Source organism: Struthio camelus, chromosome 1 (assembly GCF_040807025.1).
Source record: "Struthio camelus isolate bStrCam1 chromosome 1, bStrCam1.hap1, whole genome shotgun sequence".
Classification (NCBI taxonomy): domain Eukaryota; kingdom Metazoa; phylum Chordata; class Aves; order Struthioniformes; family Struthionidae; genus Struthio; species Struthio camelus.
Window position 1 is genome coordinate 49,703,348 of NC_090942.1, and position 18,221 is coordinate 49,721,568.

Sequence of the window (18,221 nt, forward strand, 5' to 3'; positions counted from 1 at the left end):
ACATTCACATGAAAAGATGAATTTCAGAATTTCAATCATTAAAAATACATATTTTTTTATATGGAAAATAAAAGACAGGGTTAGCAACTAGACCTGCTATGACCACTTTTTTTATTATACACTTACCTAGAAATCACTCACTTACGAAACTGGATCTTTACTCTCATGCACTGAGCATGAGACCGATGCACCAAACTGCTGAGAAACATAAGTCATCTTACAGATTTTGCAGCACAATATTGCACTCACTCTGTAATCCCATGTGCCACTGACTCTACAGTATGGAGTCAGAGCAGGAGAAAGGCAATGACACCACTGCACCAAATATGCATGCAGTTAGCAGGCCCCAAGTTCAAAGGAATATTGCAATAACATAGGCATTCCTAGAATATGGCAGCATTCAGTCTGGGAGACTGAGTTTGGCTTGATACTATGACTCCTCCCTTATCACAGCTTCTATGATGAATCTGCTATCATGCGACCTAATTTAATACCTCACACACTTCACTTTCCCTCAAGTTAATTTAATGTAAAAATACTCTATACTAGTCCCCATAAACATCAATGAATTTCTCAGGAAAATAAGGTCAACAATTCAGGATTCCCTAAGAATCAAAGTTTCCTTCTGGAACTGAAAAATACTCGTACAAAAACTTGAGCATGAAAACAAAAGACAACAATTGTAGCTCAAGGAATATTCACCTTTCCCCCCCGCCCTCCTTGGTTTTTTTCTTTTTGCAAAATTAATATTGAAAGATTGCTGACATTCTCATTTTTCTCATAATTGCTAGTCTCACCATTGCTTCGCGTTAACAGCTTGTGATGGAAAGCAACTTTTTTTGCCCCCTCATTTCTTTTGAGTGCTTTCAAGACATTTCTAGTAAGGGTACTACTTGAAGCATCAACTGAAAACCAGACAGCAGTATTCGTTTTAACCATATTGATATTTTTGATTCGGAAGAATTTATTTTCAAGACCGTTTCTGTTACTTGTTGAAACTTATTTCAAATTCCATAAAATATATTTACCAGAATATAAACATAGTTTATGGCAAATTCAGAAGATCCCCCTTTCTACAACACTGTTTTCTACACCCATGCTGGGCTCTGGCTTTTTATAACAGGAAACAATGAATACGACAACAAATATTAAGGAACGTTTCGACAGACTGTAAGATTCTAATCCTTGGACTACGTAAGTAGGAAAGAACTTTTATTGTTTTAAGTGCTCAAACAACTCTTCCTTGTATGCAGTTCAATTCTTTGTGGTGTCACTAACACAAATTAGTAAAACATAAGATTTTTTCCCCCTTCTAATTCTAGCCAAACTTTTCCCAGAAGTACATTCTTAAAATTAGAATAGTGACTTCAAAAGAAGCAAAAACCTAATGAAATGTGTATGCAAAAAACCTACTTTCTTGATATTGAATTGCAATGTCTTAAAAGTGTTTATACTTAAAAATCACTTCTGTTACACAAATTACATTAAAGAAGTGACCAGTTTCGTGGTCTTCTCCTCTTCATAACATCCAACTGAAAGTAGTTAAGATCAACTTTTCCAATCATATGTTTAGCATTTTCCTCCCCAAATTTAACTTTATGGTAAATAAAGCCTATATAACACAACACTAGAAGAAATGCAAATGAATCATGTCAGTATACCATAATTAACACGTTACTTTAGCATATTACGTTTAACTCATTCACTGTAACAAACATTGAGGAGACGTTTTATTTAAAAACCCAATACCACAAACCTGAGCATCTGCTCCACCTGAGGCAAATTTTTCACCACCTTTTGAAAAAGCCACAGAAAGGACCGGTCCCTGTAAAATAAACACGTAATTAGTGCACTGTAAAATTATGCTACTACTGAAATTGTAGTATTTTAAGGCAAAGAGAAAAATATTTTCATGCAGTGGTTTAATATATTATTCAATTTTAGCAAGATAAGGAACAATTTTGCAGTGAAATTTTCATGAAACTCAACTTTAATAAAGAGTGAATATTTTATATCGTGATGAGATGCTGCATTATGACTACTATAAGCGAATATGGGAAGGTAGTGGCATTGTCCATAGATTTTAGATAGAATTAAAATAACGAAAAATTGTCTTGAATAATGCCATGTATATTTGATCGTGCGTTTGAGTGATTTGTTATCAAAAGCAGGGTTTGTTTTGCATTAGGAGGTGAAGGAGAAAGTCTATTACTCTTCACAAAAAATATCTTTCAAGAACTCCACCCCCCAACTGGAAGACTATTGCACTATTTTTCAGTCCACAAAGGACTAACATGCCAGGTAATTAGCTCTTGATTTCTAAAATTAATTATTTGTTAATTGATGTAGAACAAGAAATATTACTTAACATTAAGCACGCATACAATATTGACATTGCTGGGGCTAAAGCTGATGCATTAATACAACTTGTCCAAAGTGAAGAAGGAGATGCAACACTCGGCTCTCTGCTAGAAGTTTTTCCACAAGTAGAAAGACATAAGACATGATGGCAAAAAGGTTATTTTCCCTTTGAAAAGATTTTGCAGAACCTATTAAGACCTAAATTTAAATAGAATTACTGTGCATACCTTGTGTCCATGAAGTGTGTAAATAAGCCTTCCTTCTAAGAGGTCCAAAATCTTAAGGGTACCATCAGTAGAAGCAGTGACGAGATAGTTACCAGAAGGATGGAACGACACACAGTTAACTCCTGCTCTGTGAACTAATTTACATAAGGCATTATTCAGATACTATATATTTAAGAAATAAAACATACATTTCCAATAATTATTTCTTTTCTATTTTGCAAAGAAAAACTGACTCCATTAACAGGAAAAAAAAAAAACCCAAAGTGTTGGGTGCATAGGAGAAACATTTACGCAGTTCTATTCTAAAAGTTAAGAGCACCGTTGCAAAGGAATAACCAGGATTCAGTTTGGGTTTTTTAGGCTGCCTAATCTGCAGAAAGAATACTCACAAAATGCCAATATGACCTTTTTCTCCACTTTCCCCAGTAAGAAATGAAATCATAAATTAACATGAGTCATATATCATTGCAAAGTGATCCAATCTAAAGAAAATGCAACAAACTATGTTGTTTTTACCTCTGTAATGCTGTAGTAGCTTGTTTGTTCGAATATCCCACAGTTTCACTGTATGATTGGAACCTGCAGAAGCTATACAGGTACCACTTGGATTGAAATCCACAAAATTTGCAAATCTAAATATAATTCATGAAAATAGATTGATTATTCATTTCCTTAGAAATATTTGATGTTAATACTAAACAGCATAATTTGCCACCTACTTGCGTAGAATCCACCTGCATGGAAACTCAAGTAAGGTATTTCAAACAATTTAAATAAGGATGAAAAAGTAAGATGGGCCTGGCAAACGAGATCGTATAATCTGGCTTTTGCTGAGAAGAAGTACAATCATCCTGGCTCAGATCTTCACAATTTACATTACAGTATAAAGTTCCTGAAAGAAAGTACTGCAAAGCTAGCCCTGAGCATGAAGATATTAGTATAATATCAAGGGTTGCAAGCAATTAGTCAAATAATTTTCTATTTAGTTATGACAACCTTTTTGTTTGAAAAAGGATAGAGAGGGCAGCCACAGAACTAATGAAGCATATGTATAAAATTAATATTCTAGGGCATTTGCAAAATAAAACTTTTATTCTAAGACATAAGAACATTGAAAATAAGTGAAAGCAAGTTTATGTTTTTCATAACTGAACAAAGTAGGTCACTGAAGCTAACAGAATACCTTCTTCATCAACAGCACTAGTGAACATGAAGGTGGAGAACTCCTAAACTTTTCTTCCTGCTAAAGCACCCAGTATTAAATAAAGTGATCCAAACAGAAGGAAAAAATCATGAGGGAAACATGAACAAATTCAAAACCCCCAAAATAATCTGACTTCTCTCTGGGTTATTCCTTGACTATTGGAAAACAATTGGGTAGGTACAGCCAGTTAACCTGTTTAAAAAAAAATGCAAAATAAATATTACAGTTTCCATGGATGGTAGAACTTTGATCTATTTTCAGATATGGTATACAGATGTTAATAACAGAAAATATGAATTTAATCTCATTAAAACTACACATTTTTACTGATTTTTGGTAAATAGTAGCACTTACCCTCCGTAATCTACGAAGCTATCAACACATGTTTTATTTCTTGTATCCCATATTTTAATAGTTTTATCTTCACTGCAAGATGCTATTATTCTTCCATCAGGTGAAAATCTGGAATACGGAAATATGTAGATTTCTATTCTAGGTAGTATCAGATGTTTAGTATTACACATATCAGTAGCAAAATACCAGAATCAAGAAAGTCTGCTTGGAAATAAAAGTTATAATAGCATTTTGAATTTCTCAGTAAGTAATAAAATTGAAGAGAAAAGCTTTTTCCATAAGTGAGGGAAAGAGAGTAACAAGTAGCCTAAGAAAGGCATTTTAGATGCCAGAGAGCTCATCACAGAAATTATAGATGGGGGTGGGGGGAAGACAAAATGGAACTTTACATTCATTTTTAACCTACATACATATTCTCCAGTGAGTTCTCTCTAGACTTTCAAACTGCCAGCAAAACATGCATGATTATGCCTGAATTAGCAGACTAAGATTTTAAATAGACCGATTTGTTTATAATTTCACCATTCCTCATTATTTCTCATCGTGATCAACTGCATAAGAATAATATTGGAACGCTACTCAAGAACTTTCAAATATGATTTCTTAAAAGTTCTTTTTTTTTTTTTCTCCCCTCAGTCATTAGATACTTTAGACCTTTGCAGAGCTCCGCATTTTACCAGTATTAGATTTCCTTCCTGAAATGTTTACTGGACTCTCTTAGCCACATATCTTCTGTTAACATGCATATTTTCTGTTAATATGGAAACAAAACAGTAAAGAAATATCTTTCTTCTTCTTCTTTTGAAAAGCTGCTCTTCCTTTAAATAGGGCACTTAACTTTCCATACAAAGATCTTTTCTTTCACCCTTTCCAATTCTGTAAATTTAACTCATTTCAGCTCATGACCACTCTTTTATGCCCTTACTGTTCTCCAAGAATAGTTGGAAAAACCCCTACCATGGTTTATAAAGAAATCTAGATAAGAGTGAATGCCAAGAAATAAATAGTTAACACAGCACAAAAACGTGTGTGACTGGGGCAGGAGATTGACTGAAAATTATTACAGAAGACCCCACCCCTCCTTTAATATAATGTTTATTCTGATCCATAATTCTTTTAACAGTCAATGACAGATGTTTAAATAAATAAATACATGTAGGGTAATAATAATAGGCTTTCAAACTTCAGTTAGGATATATATATATATATACACACACACACACACATTTTGTTTATATATAAACAAAAGTTTATATATAAAACTTTTATTTATGTGTGTGTATACACACACACACACACACGATTGATAAATCAATAGTAATTTTTTAATCAGTTTTACCATTCACAGATTTCTCCCTTCTCTTAGTTCTGCCTTTGGGCAATAAATATCCTTTGTTAAGAGTTCCGTGCAAGGAATTCACCAAAACTGCTTGCTCACAAAGAGGGTAGAAATAACACTTACTTGGCACAGCGAACCCAGTGAGTGTGCTGGGATATAGAAAAGAAAAGGCGCTGACGGTGAACACTCCATATTTTTATCGATTTATCATTGGATGCTGATACTAGAAAGTGGCCATCCTGTGAGAAGCTCACGCTACGAACAGGTGCTGTATGACCTTTTAGTACTGATGATTCTCCATGACTGGAGGAGGGAGGGGAAAAAAAAAAAAAAAAGTGTTTAATTATTTGGAAGACTACATCTCATCCAAGTTAAAAACAAGGTACGCTGGCTAAACTGTAGTGTTGCCAACAATTTTGCCTATTTGTAGAGCAAATACTAGAATGTAGACATTCAAGGTAATTATACATATTTAGATGACCAATTTTAGAATATAGTACAATTAAGTACCAGCATTTGCCTCCATATACTATTTGAAAAATAATGTAATTAAAGCTTTAAATACAGCAATCTGGGAAACGCGTAAGAGCTAGAGTAGTGCTAATCTTTCTAAGATCATTCTAATAGCTCATGATCACTACTACTTGAGAACAACAGTCTAAACAGAAAATCAAGTCTAATAACTTTTTTCAAGTGTTATTTTTGTTTTCTTGATAACTTGTCTCCCCAGAATGAGACCTAGTCACACAATTCTTATTAAAAGAAATACATCCTTTAAGCCAGAGAAATAGTACCAAGGGGAGTCCTACACATTGATGGAATTATGACCTCTGAATTGCTACACTTTTCCTTGGGAACTGCAGAACAACCTGGAGTAAAGAACTGTGTTGTTAGTGCTCCCCAATCTCTGTTTCTGACAAAGCCCAGTCAGGGATGTGGGAAGGAAACAGAAACATTTAACAAACAGTTCCTCCAATATTCACAGGGCACATAAGAAACAAAAACCCCCCACACAAACACACACACACAATCACACAGACACACACACACCACATAACCAGCACTGCCCAGTTATACTCACATACAAGGAATCCATAGTCTGACAGTACGATCCTGAGAAGCCGAAGCAACTAGTTGCCCATCTGGTGAGAACTGTACACTGGTCACAGCTTCCACGTGCCCTACAAATCTGAACGCTCTGGACTGTGCCTTCAGCTTCCATATCATAAGAAACCTATCCAAAGAAGAGGTAGCTGGCAAGAAATAATTAAAAGATATTATCTATCTATCAAAGCAAATCATTAGCTAAGTGGAAATCATACCATTGGTCCCAGGTATTGAGCAAACTGGCTTATAAAGCACTTTAAAAATAAAAAATAGAATAAAATCAAGAAACTCAACATCATGCACATCATTATGTATCAGTCCAGACCTATTATTACTTAATATTCAGAACAAAACAGAACACAGTTTGCAATAAGTTCAGTGTATCACAATGTTCAGTATTTCACTCTGATCTCCAAGACAGGATATTTTTAAAGCTCCAACTATTTAACTCAAGGAGACGCCGACTCAAAGAACTAATTGAAGATACCATTTCTAATACTTTAGATGCCTGAATTGAAATGAATATCCAAATATGATGACTCTGAAACTCTATTTAAATACCACCTTTTTATTGCTAGTATTTGTCTAGCTCAAAATTAGAATGTGAAGTTTTTTTGCCTGTTAATAGAAAGAACTAGATTAAAAAAAATTTTTTTTTTATTACAGTCAACTTGTAAGATGATAACATCACCTACATTTAAGGTGGCACACATAGCTTTTCACCAGAGCTTGATCATTTTCAAGAAACTATAGGCAGCAAAAGCAATGAGCAGCTGAATTAAACTGATAAGCCAGATATTCCTAAGCTGCTATCATCTTCATCTCTCCTAAGTGCTAGCATGCAGGACACCCCATAAAGGGATGAAAAAAGGGGGGATTCATGCTTCCCACCCCCCTGCATTATAAGATTCCTACTCCTAGTACAAAAAGAGAGGGAAAGAAGAACAGTGACCTCCTAGAAACTGGAAAGGACATGAAGGAAAGGAAAGTAAGTCCTTTTCCCCAACACCTATTCCAGGCACCAGCACAGCACAAACACCAGTAGAAGAAGGAAAGGAGTCTACTTGTTGGTACATACATCATTGCAAGACTCGAACAAAAGATCAGATGTTAAAACTCTCCACAGAGATTTTGCTCAGTTATTTACTTCAAAAAATATTGTTTTCTGCTAAAAGATGGTGGACCAGACTATCCTTACACCCATATCAGTAGGCCTGAATTTGACACACAAATATAGGATATTTCTTCTCCTTCAGCTTTTCAAAGCTGCTTATTTTATAGCAAGCTCTTTCTAATTGTACTTGCATGATTTTTTTCCCCCCTCCGATTCAGAAATACGTGATCTACAGCTGCATAAAACAGATAGAAGGAAAAAGTAAAATAAAAGTCAAAGTAGAATTTGAAGGCATCATCTTATAAAAGTGAAACAGAAAAAGATTGGTGGTTTCTAAAATAAGTAATGCATGAATCACCGATTATCAGTGGAACACAAAGGGGTACCTCGCAAACTGCTGACAGGCCATGCAATACCAGCCCTCTTTGCTTGCTAAAACTGAAGGAAATATTTTAAAAGAAGATAGTGCAGTACATTCAAAGCCTGGGTTTCCTGTAGCTCGCTCTCTCACAGACGGATGATGAGATGCAAGCAATGATCTAAAGGTTTTCATTTCTATTGCCTAAACTCTTACTAGATCCTCCCTCAATCTTTATCTAGGTTGCTCTTCAATTCACCTCTCCATTATCAAGGCACTTAACGGCTGTTGTATTGGATACCACCCTTCAAACCTAGTTAGCAGTAGCTCCTAAGGTCAAAGAGCAGACACTGCCCATGAAAGGGAGAGAGATTGACTGAACAGCAGTGCAATTATTTTCCTAAGGCACGCAGGCTAATGCAAATCTACATTTGAAAAGCAGGGGAGAAACATAAATCCAGGATGCAAAACTCTAGGCCAAAATTCTTCATCTTCCATTTTAGCCCCTATCCCCCAAAAGGAAATTAGGTCTGCTTAAATTTAAGGAGTCTCAACCAAGTAGCCTCTTTCCACTCGAGCAGACTGAAATTAACTTTGGTGTGTATGGACAAGGTCTAAGCACTTTGGTGTAAAGGCAAATATTATTTCAGGCTTTTTCCATTATTTTATCTTATTTCACTACAGGTACACACTCTCTAAATACGAGAGCCCACAGGGTAACATTACTACCAGCTATAATTTCCATTATCGATACTAATTTTTTAAATAGTTTAATACATGAAAAATGCAGTAAGTTACTATTACCAAATAAACTTCTATTTCTCTTTTCATTCCATTTTAAGGGATTTTGTTTTCTTTGTAAGAATGTTTCTCCAATTTACTCAAGCACAATATTTTAAGAATTATTTCTTATTCCTTTTATGCATTTTTTTTAATCTCAAGCTCATATTGTACATGCATGCTGTTCAAAAAGAAAGGAGCAAGAATCTTTCAAGATAAACTACACACTGTGCTCTACATCAATACAGACCAGACCCAGTTATGTTCTGTCAGCACATGATAAACATGCCAGTACCCTGCAGTCTGATTTTTAATTGCCAGGCCACCAGTAAAAGGTCCACAAACAGATCTCCAAAGCTATATTACAGTAGTAGAATTGAAACACAACAGAAATATGGACGTCTTGAATGATTTTTAAAGAAAGCCTATAGCACAGATAGGGCTGTTGCATACAGCCCTCACAGAAAACACAGTATAATTAGAACTGTGCTTAGAAATGAAAGTCAAAACATTTTGTCCATGATGCAACAATAATGGTATTCAACAAACTTCAAAAAAACCACCAGAAAGAAAAACCGAAAATGCACACCAGATTGATTCCAATATGCAACATAGTCCAGTTTTTAATCTCAGTCTCTTCTGTGAACATTCAAGCATAGTTAAGGTATCTCAAAACAGAAAAAGGAAGAATTAAGTGCTGATAAAGTTTATCTGGACAATTTATTTTTCCTTATATAAGTCATAACAGAACTGATCAACAAAAAATGAAGAACATATTATGCAAAGGCTGAGTTTGCGCACTGTTCTGAGCAGTTCTTTAAACAGGTATCTGGGCTTCCTATGCCAAGAAAAAAATGCAGCATTTGTAATGATACAAATTTAGTTTATACTTTTAAATTGTCTATACTGATCATATAAATCATACGTATAACAGACATAAAGCATCGTAATATGGCATTACCGTTACATTCCCATTTCCCAAAACACCACGCTTGTGAATATAACTAAGTTCTGCCAAAGACCAAAAGGTACAGTCATCCAGACTTTAACAGCTAAATGTACGACCACTCGGTCATACATTTCGTCGCAAGTGTTGAAGCATCACCAACATAACTAACTCGCACAGGGCACGAACTACAGGTGAGATGGAATACCAGGATGTGTGCAGGTATGGGTGTGAATATGAAAACAAATAATAAAAAAAAAAAAAATCAAACTTTGATGGAACTTTATAAATCTTACTGTGATAAGCTACAAAGTAACAATGCAAACATATTTGACAATGATTCTGAAGATTTCCTACCAGGAGGAAAAAAAAAAAAAAATTAACTTAACCCCTCCCCCCAGTCAAGGGACATAATCTGGGATTTTAAATATAGTGGACAAATTATGACATATCTTTAATAGGCTTAATGATATTCATGGCAGTTTCACTGTATGCTGTATATACTTATACAAATGGAAGAGAATAAATAATAAAAAACCCAACACAACAGCACTTAGTCAATATTCAGTTATCATTTTGAATTTTATTTTTCAAAAGAAACCCCAAACCCTCCCACATTCATTCAGTGTTGAATGTACATTCAATTTTTTTTAAGTGACTTAAAAAAATCAGTAGTTTAAAATATATACAAATGTTTCCCAAATTCTCTAACACAATATAAAAATATTCCAGAGTTTCAGATTTTCCAGAAATCTTTTACACACTGAAAAACATTTGGATTAAAGTATTTCTGTAGCATTGCTACAATTAAGTTTAATGCTAGCTGAACTTGGAATGGTAGCTTTACTCCCTCCCTCCATCTCTCTCTTTCTCTCTCTCCCCCCCTTCCCCAGCCACCTACCACAATTATTATTTTGTTTAAATTGTTCCTATCGGGAGGAAATAATATATATATTTTTAAGGGTCAGGTGATTTACTTCTGCTCTATATTTTTTTTTTTGCTTTGGTGTTTTTAAACAACCAAAAATAGATTGGGATGTGGTGGGGCAAAGGAGGAAGGGTTCAGAACCATGCAGAGAAGAGGTCTTCAAACTTTAACAGATGGGTTCACCTAGATTCTTTTGCTCATATAGCACTTTGAATGTCATATTTAGCACGTAAGGAGCTCTTTACACAAAATCTAGTTTTTGCCGAGTCTTAAAGAAAATTTAAAATCGTATAAAAAGCTGCATAGTTGATATTCACACTGCTGAATTACTTTCATCTGAGGAAGCATGCATTGCATATACAACTGATGACTGCTATGTAGAAGTACCTGCATCTTTTTCCTCTTGTTTCTATGTAACGTAACAGTTAACAGCAAGCTTTTCACAAAAGCACATACTTGGTATAATTTCCTGCCCCCGTACATAATGGGTGGCCGTCTTTTTAAAGGTTGATAAATGATTCATAACTTGCAGGTCTACACAAGAATTCCTTGTCACAATAGGAAAACTGCATTTTCTGGGAATGCCTCCTTTATAGAGTAAAGGATTTTTCCATTTTTCCTCAAAAATCAGCTTAGAAAAAAAAGTCAAATTGCAAGTAACTCTTTAAATAAGTTATCAAGGCTTAAAACAACCCATGCCACACAGTGGCAAACATTTTTACTGTGATTCAGCACTACATCCCCAGACTCAAATTTTCCTCCTGTGTTCCCCTTCTATTTTAGCCTGTTTTAATTTGCTTGTCAGTAGTCACCCGAATCTTTCGGCTCTTTCCAATCACTTAGATTCAAATGCGTATCTTAATTTACTTTTGCTTTGTCTTTCTGTGGCAAATCCTTACTCATTTCAGGTGTCATTTGCTTCCTTTTAACTCTTTTACCTACCAAGGCCTACAGCAAACTTAAACGTACTTACATTCCTCAAGTGTGCTTATCCACATTCTTATTGCTCACCAGCTCAAGTTCCTGCCTACCAGTCCAATGTCAATATTTACTATATCGTGGCTGCTGAAAACATCTATTACTTCAATGAAAGTAATCAAAAAAAGCTGGAATACCTGAAACATTAAGGTAACTGTTCAACTCAATAATATATGGGCAAAAACATAGATACTAAAACAAGATTTTTTTCAAGTACACAACGTACCGATCACATCTACTGTCTGTAATCACACTCAGACACAAGAAGACGAGTTAGTGACACCGTTCAAGCACCAATATTCTTCAGCACTTAGCATAACGGGATACAGAATACTACTACATGCGTTCAAAATAAGATGTCCTGTGAGCCACCTAACAAACCCTGGTTTCCCAAGATTTGTCTTTTGCCTCTTAAATTTTCCATGCCTCAGTAACTCCAACTTCACCCAAGTCTCCTGTGACACTGCTATGACTAGAAGGAAGCAGCATACGCTGCAATTATTTCAAAGCTCCACCTATGGTATAGGGCCTGCCAGCTGTTGCCAAAATACAGTACGTGTGGAAACATAAGATAGCCTAACTTTTCCTTTGCGTTTCCCTCCTTCACCCCGCTGCCAGTTCAAAACTTGTACAAGTGCTTGCAAGATGTAATCAAAATTTGCTCTGAGCTGGGAAAATTGATACATGGTACAGTCGTATAAGCTCTGTATCCCTAGGAAGCCAAGCTTAACGTGGAAGAGCTTAGACAAAGACTAGGTAAATAATAAATATATAACTAAGAAACAGTAGTAGCTAATGCAAGTCTGCACTCTTTGCTTCACCAGTAACAACAGAACTCCTACTTCTAACCATCCCTATTTCTTTTCACTTATTTTCTGTAGTGTGTCCTTGTTTCCACTGCTGCTACCTTCTCGTTTCTAAACATACGAAGATTCCTGAGTCACCCTTGCCAGATCAGCATTCCCACACAGGGGCAGGACTGCAAGGTATTTGTATGAAAATTCACCAGTAAAATTACATAATATTCCAAGGCCAGAATCCAGAAAGCAGATTCTGCTTTCCGCATCAAAGTCAACTCATCCTCATGCTACCGTAGCATTGTTTAGTGTGTTAGATACACATGTTATAACGCAGCTGCACAACAGGTTGGTTAATATTGCTGCAAGAACCTTAGCTTTTACTTCTGAAGGTATAAATTCTTTACTTTTACAAAATAGATGATCTTGCAGGTTTGGTGCTTAAAAAAAAAAACAAACCCTCTTCAGCCCACTAAACAGGCCTTGTTTTCCCAGAATCAAGGCAGGTCAAAACAAGAAAATAACGAATCAACACTCTACAAAAATAAAAAGCCCTAGATCTGGGCTTAATGTTTTAGAAACTAAACCCCACTATTTACTTTTGTTTTTCCATACAGTTCACTGCACTAAACAGTTTCTACATCACTGCAGGGAAGACACTTCTGAAGACATTCACGATCAAATGTTGCCCTTTGCCCACCATGTATGTAAAAGCCTTGGTGATTATAGTCCATTTGATTCTTACTACCAGTAACCATTACTCTTCAAACTTCCAAATCTGATTTTTATCTGCAGAATTACAAGTTCTCATTTCCACGTCAGGACGCCCCTCAGTTGTACGATAAGCACTAAGGCACTTTCCGGACTGCGGATGATAAATAGTCCCGTCGTCTTTGAAATGCCAAATAATGTTTTCTGGGATAGGAGATTCATCTTTTGGGCAGCTCCTCATACCAACGAGATCTTGGTCAGTGACTTCGGCACATAGTTCAGTTACAGAGTTAAACCTAATCTCCTTATTCGATGTGTATTCGAAAAACTGATTGCCTCCTTGACCATGACATCCAAAGAGAGAAAGGTGAGCCCCTGTAGGATTATGCTCTGGTAAAGCATAGTCTAGGCATTCTGACGAAATGCCTATGCTGCGGATAGCACCATGCCAGCCAGGACGATCTTCCGGTACATGCAACTCTGAAAATATGTTTTTCAAATACCATTTAAAACTCCTGCATTTCAGACGTTCCCTTAGTAGCTTTCTTTCAGATATGTCTCCATAGTTTTCTTTTCTTGCTGAAGGATTTCTGTTGTAAAAGTGTTCTTTATACTCATCCATCCACACCTCAGCAGCACGTGCTGTGTTCTGAAGGAAGTTTGGTCTAGCATACGGTGCACGCTTCGGAAACACATGGCCTACATGGGAGCATGGATGAATCTCCAAAATGCCTCCACACTGCCAAACCCTAAATGACAATTCTAAGTTCTCCCCTCCCCAAACATCCATTCCTGTATCATATGTACCCAGGTACTCAAAATACTTCTTGCTGACAGCAAACAAACCACCAGCCATAGTTGGAGATCTGATGGGGTCAGTTTCAGATTTGCGCCTTAGACGTTCATGCTTCGGCACAGAGTGCCACTGAAACGTCAACCGCCAGTCAAAACCCCCGATCATGGGCTCTGTTGTTTGCATGTAGTATTCAAACGTGTTCCAGTCAATGGTGTCTATAACAGGACAAATAATAACAGTCTCATTCTCAGCAATCCTCTCAAGCAGTGGTTCTAACCAACCTGAGACACACTCACAGTGACAGTCTAGAAATGTAAGGACATCACCAGTAGCAAAGGTTGCTCCAATTAAGCGTGCACGAACTAATCCTTCTCGTTTGTTGGTTCTTATCAAGCGAACTCTTTTCAGGTTGCTTATGTATTTTTCAAGGTCAGCCTTCAAATATACTTTATCACTCAAGTCATCGACTAATATAATTTCTTTCAGAAGCACTGAAGGAGATGTTTCAAGAACACTATGTATTGTCCGCAGCAACGTTGACCACGCTTCATTGTAAAAAGCGATTATGACAGACGTGGTGGGCAGTCTTCTGTAGTTGTAAAATTTGGTCTTACATTCACCCATTCGATTATCCTCAATGTGCCGATGGAAAGAGATTTTATCACTCACATAAATATTAATCGCATACTTTTCAACAAGCTCTGCCTCCTGTTTCTTCTCCTCAGGACTCAGCTGCAGGCGAGTGGGCTTACCCCATTCTCCTGGGGCATGGGAGTCGGGCGGGGATTTGTCATAAACCGGACGAGCCAAATCCACAGCCTCGCTCGCTCTGTCGGAAAAGTGCCTCTCCCATTTCCCGCTGGCGATGCTGCCCCCAGCGAGGGAGGCACCCAAGGAAGAAACGGACAGCTCGACCGCAAAGTAAGCGGCCGTCAAGAGGCCAAGCAAGACGCAGCCTCTGCCGACCCACGTCCACCTTCTGGCCAGACGGATCCTCATCGCAGCCGATTACGAGCAGCCCGCGGCGGAGAGGAGCTCGGTGAGCCGCGGCCGCTGCCCGCCCCACTCCGGGGCCCGCGCCGGCGACGGAGGTGGCGGCCAGTCCCTCCTCGGCGGGGCAGCGCGGCGGCAAGAGCGGCACGGAGCACCCCCGCCCCCGCCGCTCCCCTCGCTTACTTCCTCCTCCTCCTCCTCCTCCCCTCTCGCCGCGGGACAAACCCCTCCCCCCGCCTCGTGGTTTGCTCAAAAAGTTGTCGGTTAAGGAAGGGGCAGAGACTCCTCGGCCCGCCCGGCGCGGCACAGCCCGGCCCCGCCGCCGCCTCCCCGGCCCGACCCCGCGCACTCACCCAGCCCCGTGGCGCCCGCATTGAAGGCGACGCCGGTCACCGCCGCTTTGTGGCCTCGGAAAGGACGGATCAAGACGGGGTCCTCCTGCAAGGGGGGAAGGCGGACGCTGTGAGGCTCCGCGCCGCTGCCGGCGACGGGGAGCGCTGAGGGGCGGCCGCACCCCCGCGGCGCGCCGGGGCTGCCTCGCCCGGGGCAGCTGCCAGGGGCTCCGCAGCTCCCGCCCCTCGCAAGAGGCGACCGGCCCGGCCCGGCCCGGCCTTGGCGGGGGGGGGGGGGGGCAGGGGGGGCGCTCCGCCGGTAGCCCCGCAGCCCGCCGCAGGCCCCGTCGCGCCCGGAGAGACCCTCCGTCGACCCCAGGCGGGGTGAGCCCACCGCCCGGCGCGGCGTCCGCCACCCACCGCCGTCCCGGCGGGGCCGCAGCTCGCCTGCCCCGCCGGAGCGCAGCGCGGCGCGGCCGGGGCCGGGGCCTTACCAACGCGGACGCCATGGGCGCGGGGCGCCGGCTCCCGCGGCGGCGGCTGCCCTGGACGCGCCGTCAAACCCCCCGCGCTCCAGACCCGGCCGGTCGAGCCCCGAGTTCACGCGCGGCGCCAACATTGCGTCTTTCGATCCGCCCATTCTCCGGCTGCCCTCGAGCGGCGGCGAACGCGCCTCCGCCCTCGCCCGGCCCGCTGCGCCCGCCCCATCCATCGTGTAGGTGCTCGACTCCCTCTTAAAGGCGCAGAGCGGCAGCACCCCTTCACAGTTGCCTGGCTACCACGCGAGCGGACAACGCTTCCTCAGCAGGGCGCCCCGCCCACTAGGGGGCGGGGCTCCGCCGCCGCCGAAGCCCCGGGGGCGGGCACTGTGCGGCCGTTAGCTCCGCCCCCACTGCGGAGCCCGGCGCGCGCGGCACGCCCCTCGCGGTGCGCCAGCGGCCATTTGCTCAGTCGCTGGGTTGGCGGCGGCGCTCGGGGGAGCAGCGTTGCGGAGCGGCGGCCCAGAGGTGGGCCGGGCCGGGCCGGGCCGAGTCGGGCCGGGCCGGGGCCTTCCCGGCGCCCGTTGCTCCGCTTTAGGCCCCAGCTCTCCGGCTGCGCGATGGCGAGCGCACGGCAGTCCGCAGTGGTCTGCGTTGGGAGGGGCGGGAGAAAGCGAGGCTGCAGGGCGTGACTTAGAAAGTTGACCTGTGGTATAAAAACAGCAACCCCAAAACACCCACACGCACAAAACTTCCAACTTTTTCTTATGGGGAAACCTCTACATTTTGGGTTGGTTCTCAAATGAAGATATTGTACTCTGAATTTCATTGTTTTTTTCCTTTGATTATCTGAGGAATCTCAGGAAAGCTTAAAGGGGCTTTTGAGTTGCTTAAAATTGTTAGTGCTGCTTGAGAATGCTGTTGCCACGGTTGCAGGTTGAGCTGCTGCTTTCCTCTTTTTGCCTTGACTACTGCGGTCTGACTGCTGGGCCCAGGGCGTGCCCTGAGGTGGAGTAGTGTGGGTCTCCTTTCCCCAGGCCCTGGTCTGTCTGTCAGCTGTATGCATCCAGCACGTTTGGGTGATGACACTTCTTGTCTCAGGAACCTAGGGAGGCTGACTGATCAGCAAGGCTGAGCTTAATACTCAGGAACTTTAAAGTTCAAGGAGTCTAAAACCCAGGAGCGGAGCAGCGGGTATGAAATTATTTTTGGATGGAAGTCTACGGTTTATCTTACCTAAAATAATACAGTAACTGTGGTAAGCATAACGTGTTCAGACACCAGAGTAAGCTATCGTGAGTTGGTTTTTCCATGCACAATTCTACCTCTTTAGTAGAACAAGATTTATTTTTAAGTGTACCAATGCTTTTATTTGCCTATTCTTGAGGGCCTTTTCTTTCAGGTTATGTGGGGAGGAGGCAAAATATTCAAAACTGAGGAGGGTCTGAATAATATTACCTGAACGTTGTTACTTCTAAATTGCTGCTGTAACGCTTCAGGCAGTAATTTCATATTAAGCTAGTTTAGGTACTGTTGTTTCCTTACAGAGTCTGTCTTTTTCCCCATCGGTTCCTGGTCTCCTAGTGCATTCTAGATTTCCAAGCCAGCACTCACTTTTCCACTTTTTAAAAAAGATTGTTTACTAGGGTTTTTTTTTGTTTAGAAACAAAAAATTTGGTGTTACTAGTGCTGTGAATATTTACGCATCTTCGTGGTCAGCTAGATAAGGGAATCAATCTCAATGAATAAAATACTGCTTAGATAGCTGTGCTAACAGAAAAAGAGGTAGCAACAATTAGCAAAACAAAGGGCTGTGTTAGTAAAACTGAGGTTCAGTATTCAAGTGACCACGAAGAAGTAGCTTATGCTGTCGTTACCTCTTTTTTTCTAGCCTGCATTTTACAGAGCTTCATCTGACATTAAACTCATACGTATATCTACAGAATCAGCTCAGTAATTAGGCGAACATGCAAGATTCTTAAGTTGCAGAACAATTCCAAATCAATTATGCTTAACCATGAAATGCAGCTTTAATATAATTTTTTTAAAAAAGAAACCCTATGCTTACAAAAAGCAGGCTTGTAACAAAAAGCATGTAGAGGTTTACACTAAAACCTTCTAGTCACTCCTTACATTGGTGTTTTGCAGACTGATAATTTACCTTTATGGCTTCAGAAAATAAAAGTAGATTAAAAAAAAAGTGGTGGACAGGACACATTGACTTTTACTTGCACCTAAGTAAAGCTAACGTTTTACTTAGTTCTGTCGTTATTGGTTCTTGGATGCTGTTTTTGTTTTTGATTTTTTTTTCCCCCCGTGAGCTCACTCATCCATCCCTTTGTGTTAGCTCATATGCTTTAGTTATCACAAAGTGAAAATGTACCATTTGAAAAAAAAGTTGGTAATGATATGGTGAG

At 40.2% G+C, this 18,221-nt stretch overlaps 2 protein-coding genes across 10 annotated transcripts in view; both read right to left on the bottom strand.

Annotated features, from left to right (window-relative positions):
* The window catches only part of POC1B (POC1 centriolar protein B), an 81,497-nt gene extending 65,390 nt beyond the window's left edge, over nucleotides 1–16,107 (bottom strand). For 6 of the 9 annotated variants that reach the window (XM_068936917.1, XM_068936932.1, XM_068936950.1 and 3 more), the window contains exons 1-8: nucleotides 15,820–16,035; nucleotides 15,347–15,431; nucleotides 6,567–6,738; nucleotides 5,609–5,788; nucleotides 4,147–4,254; nucleotides 3,105–3,220; nucleotides 2,589–2,722; nucleotides 1,757–1,825 (exon numbers count right to left, since the gene is read on the bottom strand). In XM_068936917.1, the coding sequence (XP_068793018.1) occupies nucleotides 1,757–1,825; nucleotides 2,589–2,722; nucleotides 3,105–3,220; nucleotides 4,147–4,254; nucleotides 5,609–5,788; nucleotides 6,567–6,738; nucleotides 15,347–15,431; nucleotides 15,820–15,834 (879 nt within the window). In that variant the 5' untranslated portion in view covers nucleotides 15,835–16,035. Of the gene's footprint in view, nucleotides 1–1,756; nucleotides 1,826–2,588; nucleotides 2,723–3,104; nucleotides 3,221–4,146; nucleotides 4,255–5,608; nucleotides 5,789–6,566; nucleotides 6,739–15,346; nucleotides 15,432–15,819 lie in introns of all 9 variants that reach the window. The other 3 variants (XM_068936906.1, XM_068936942.1, XM_068936958.1) reach the window with 3 other exon arrangements.
* Nucleotides 10,352–15,201, bottom strand: GALNT4 (polypeptide N-acetylgalactosaminyltransferase 4). The gene has a single exon (XM_009674606.2). It carries the CDS (start codon nucleotides 14,997–14,999, stop codon nucleotides 13,251–13,253), a length of 1,749 nt encoding a protein of 582 aa, XP_009672901.2. The 5' UTR covers nucleotides 15,000–15,201; the 3' UTR covers nucleotides 10,352–13,250.
* Nucleotides 16,108–18,221: the final 2,114 nt, after the last annotated feature.

Coding starts and splice junctions, on each gene's coding strand:
- GALNT4 (XM_009674606.2), bottom strand. CDS start 14,999: ATGAGGATCCGTCTGGCCAGAAGGTGGACGTGGGTCGGCAGAGGCTGC.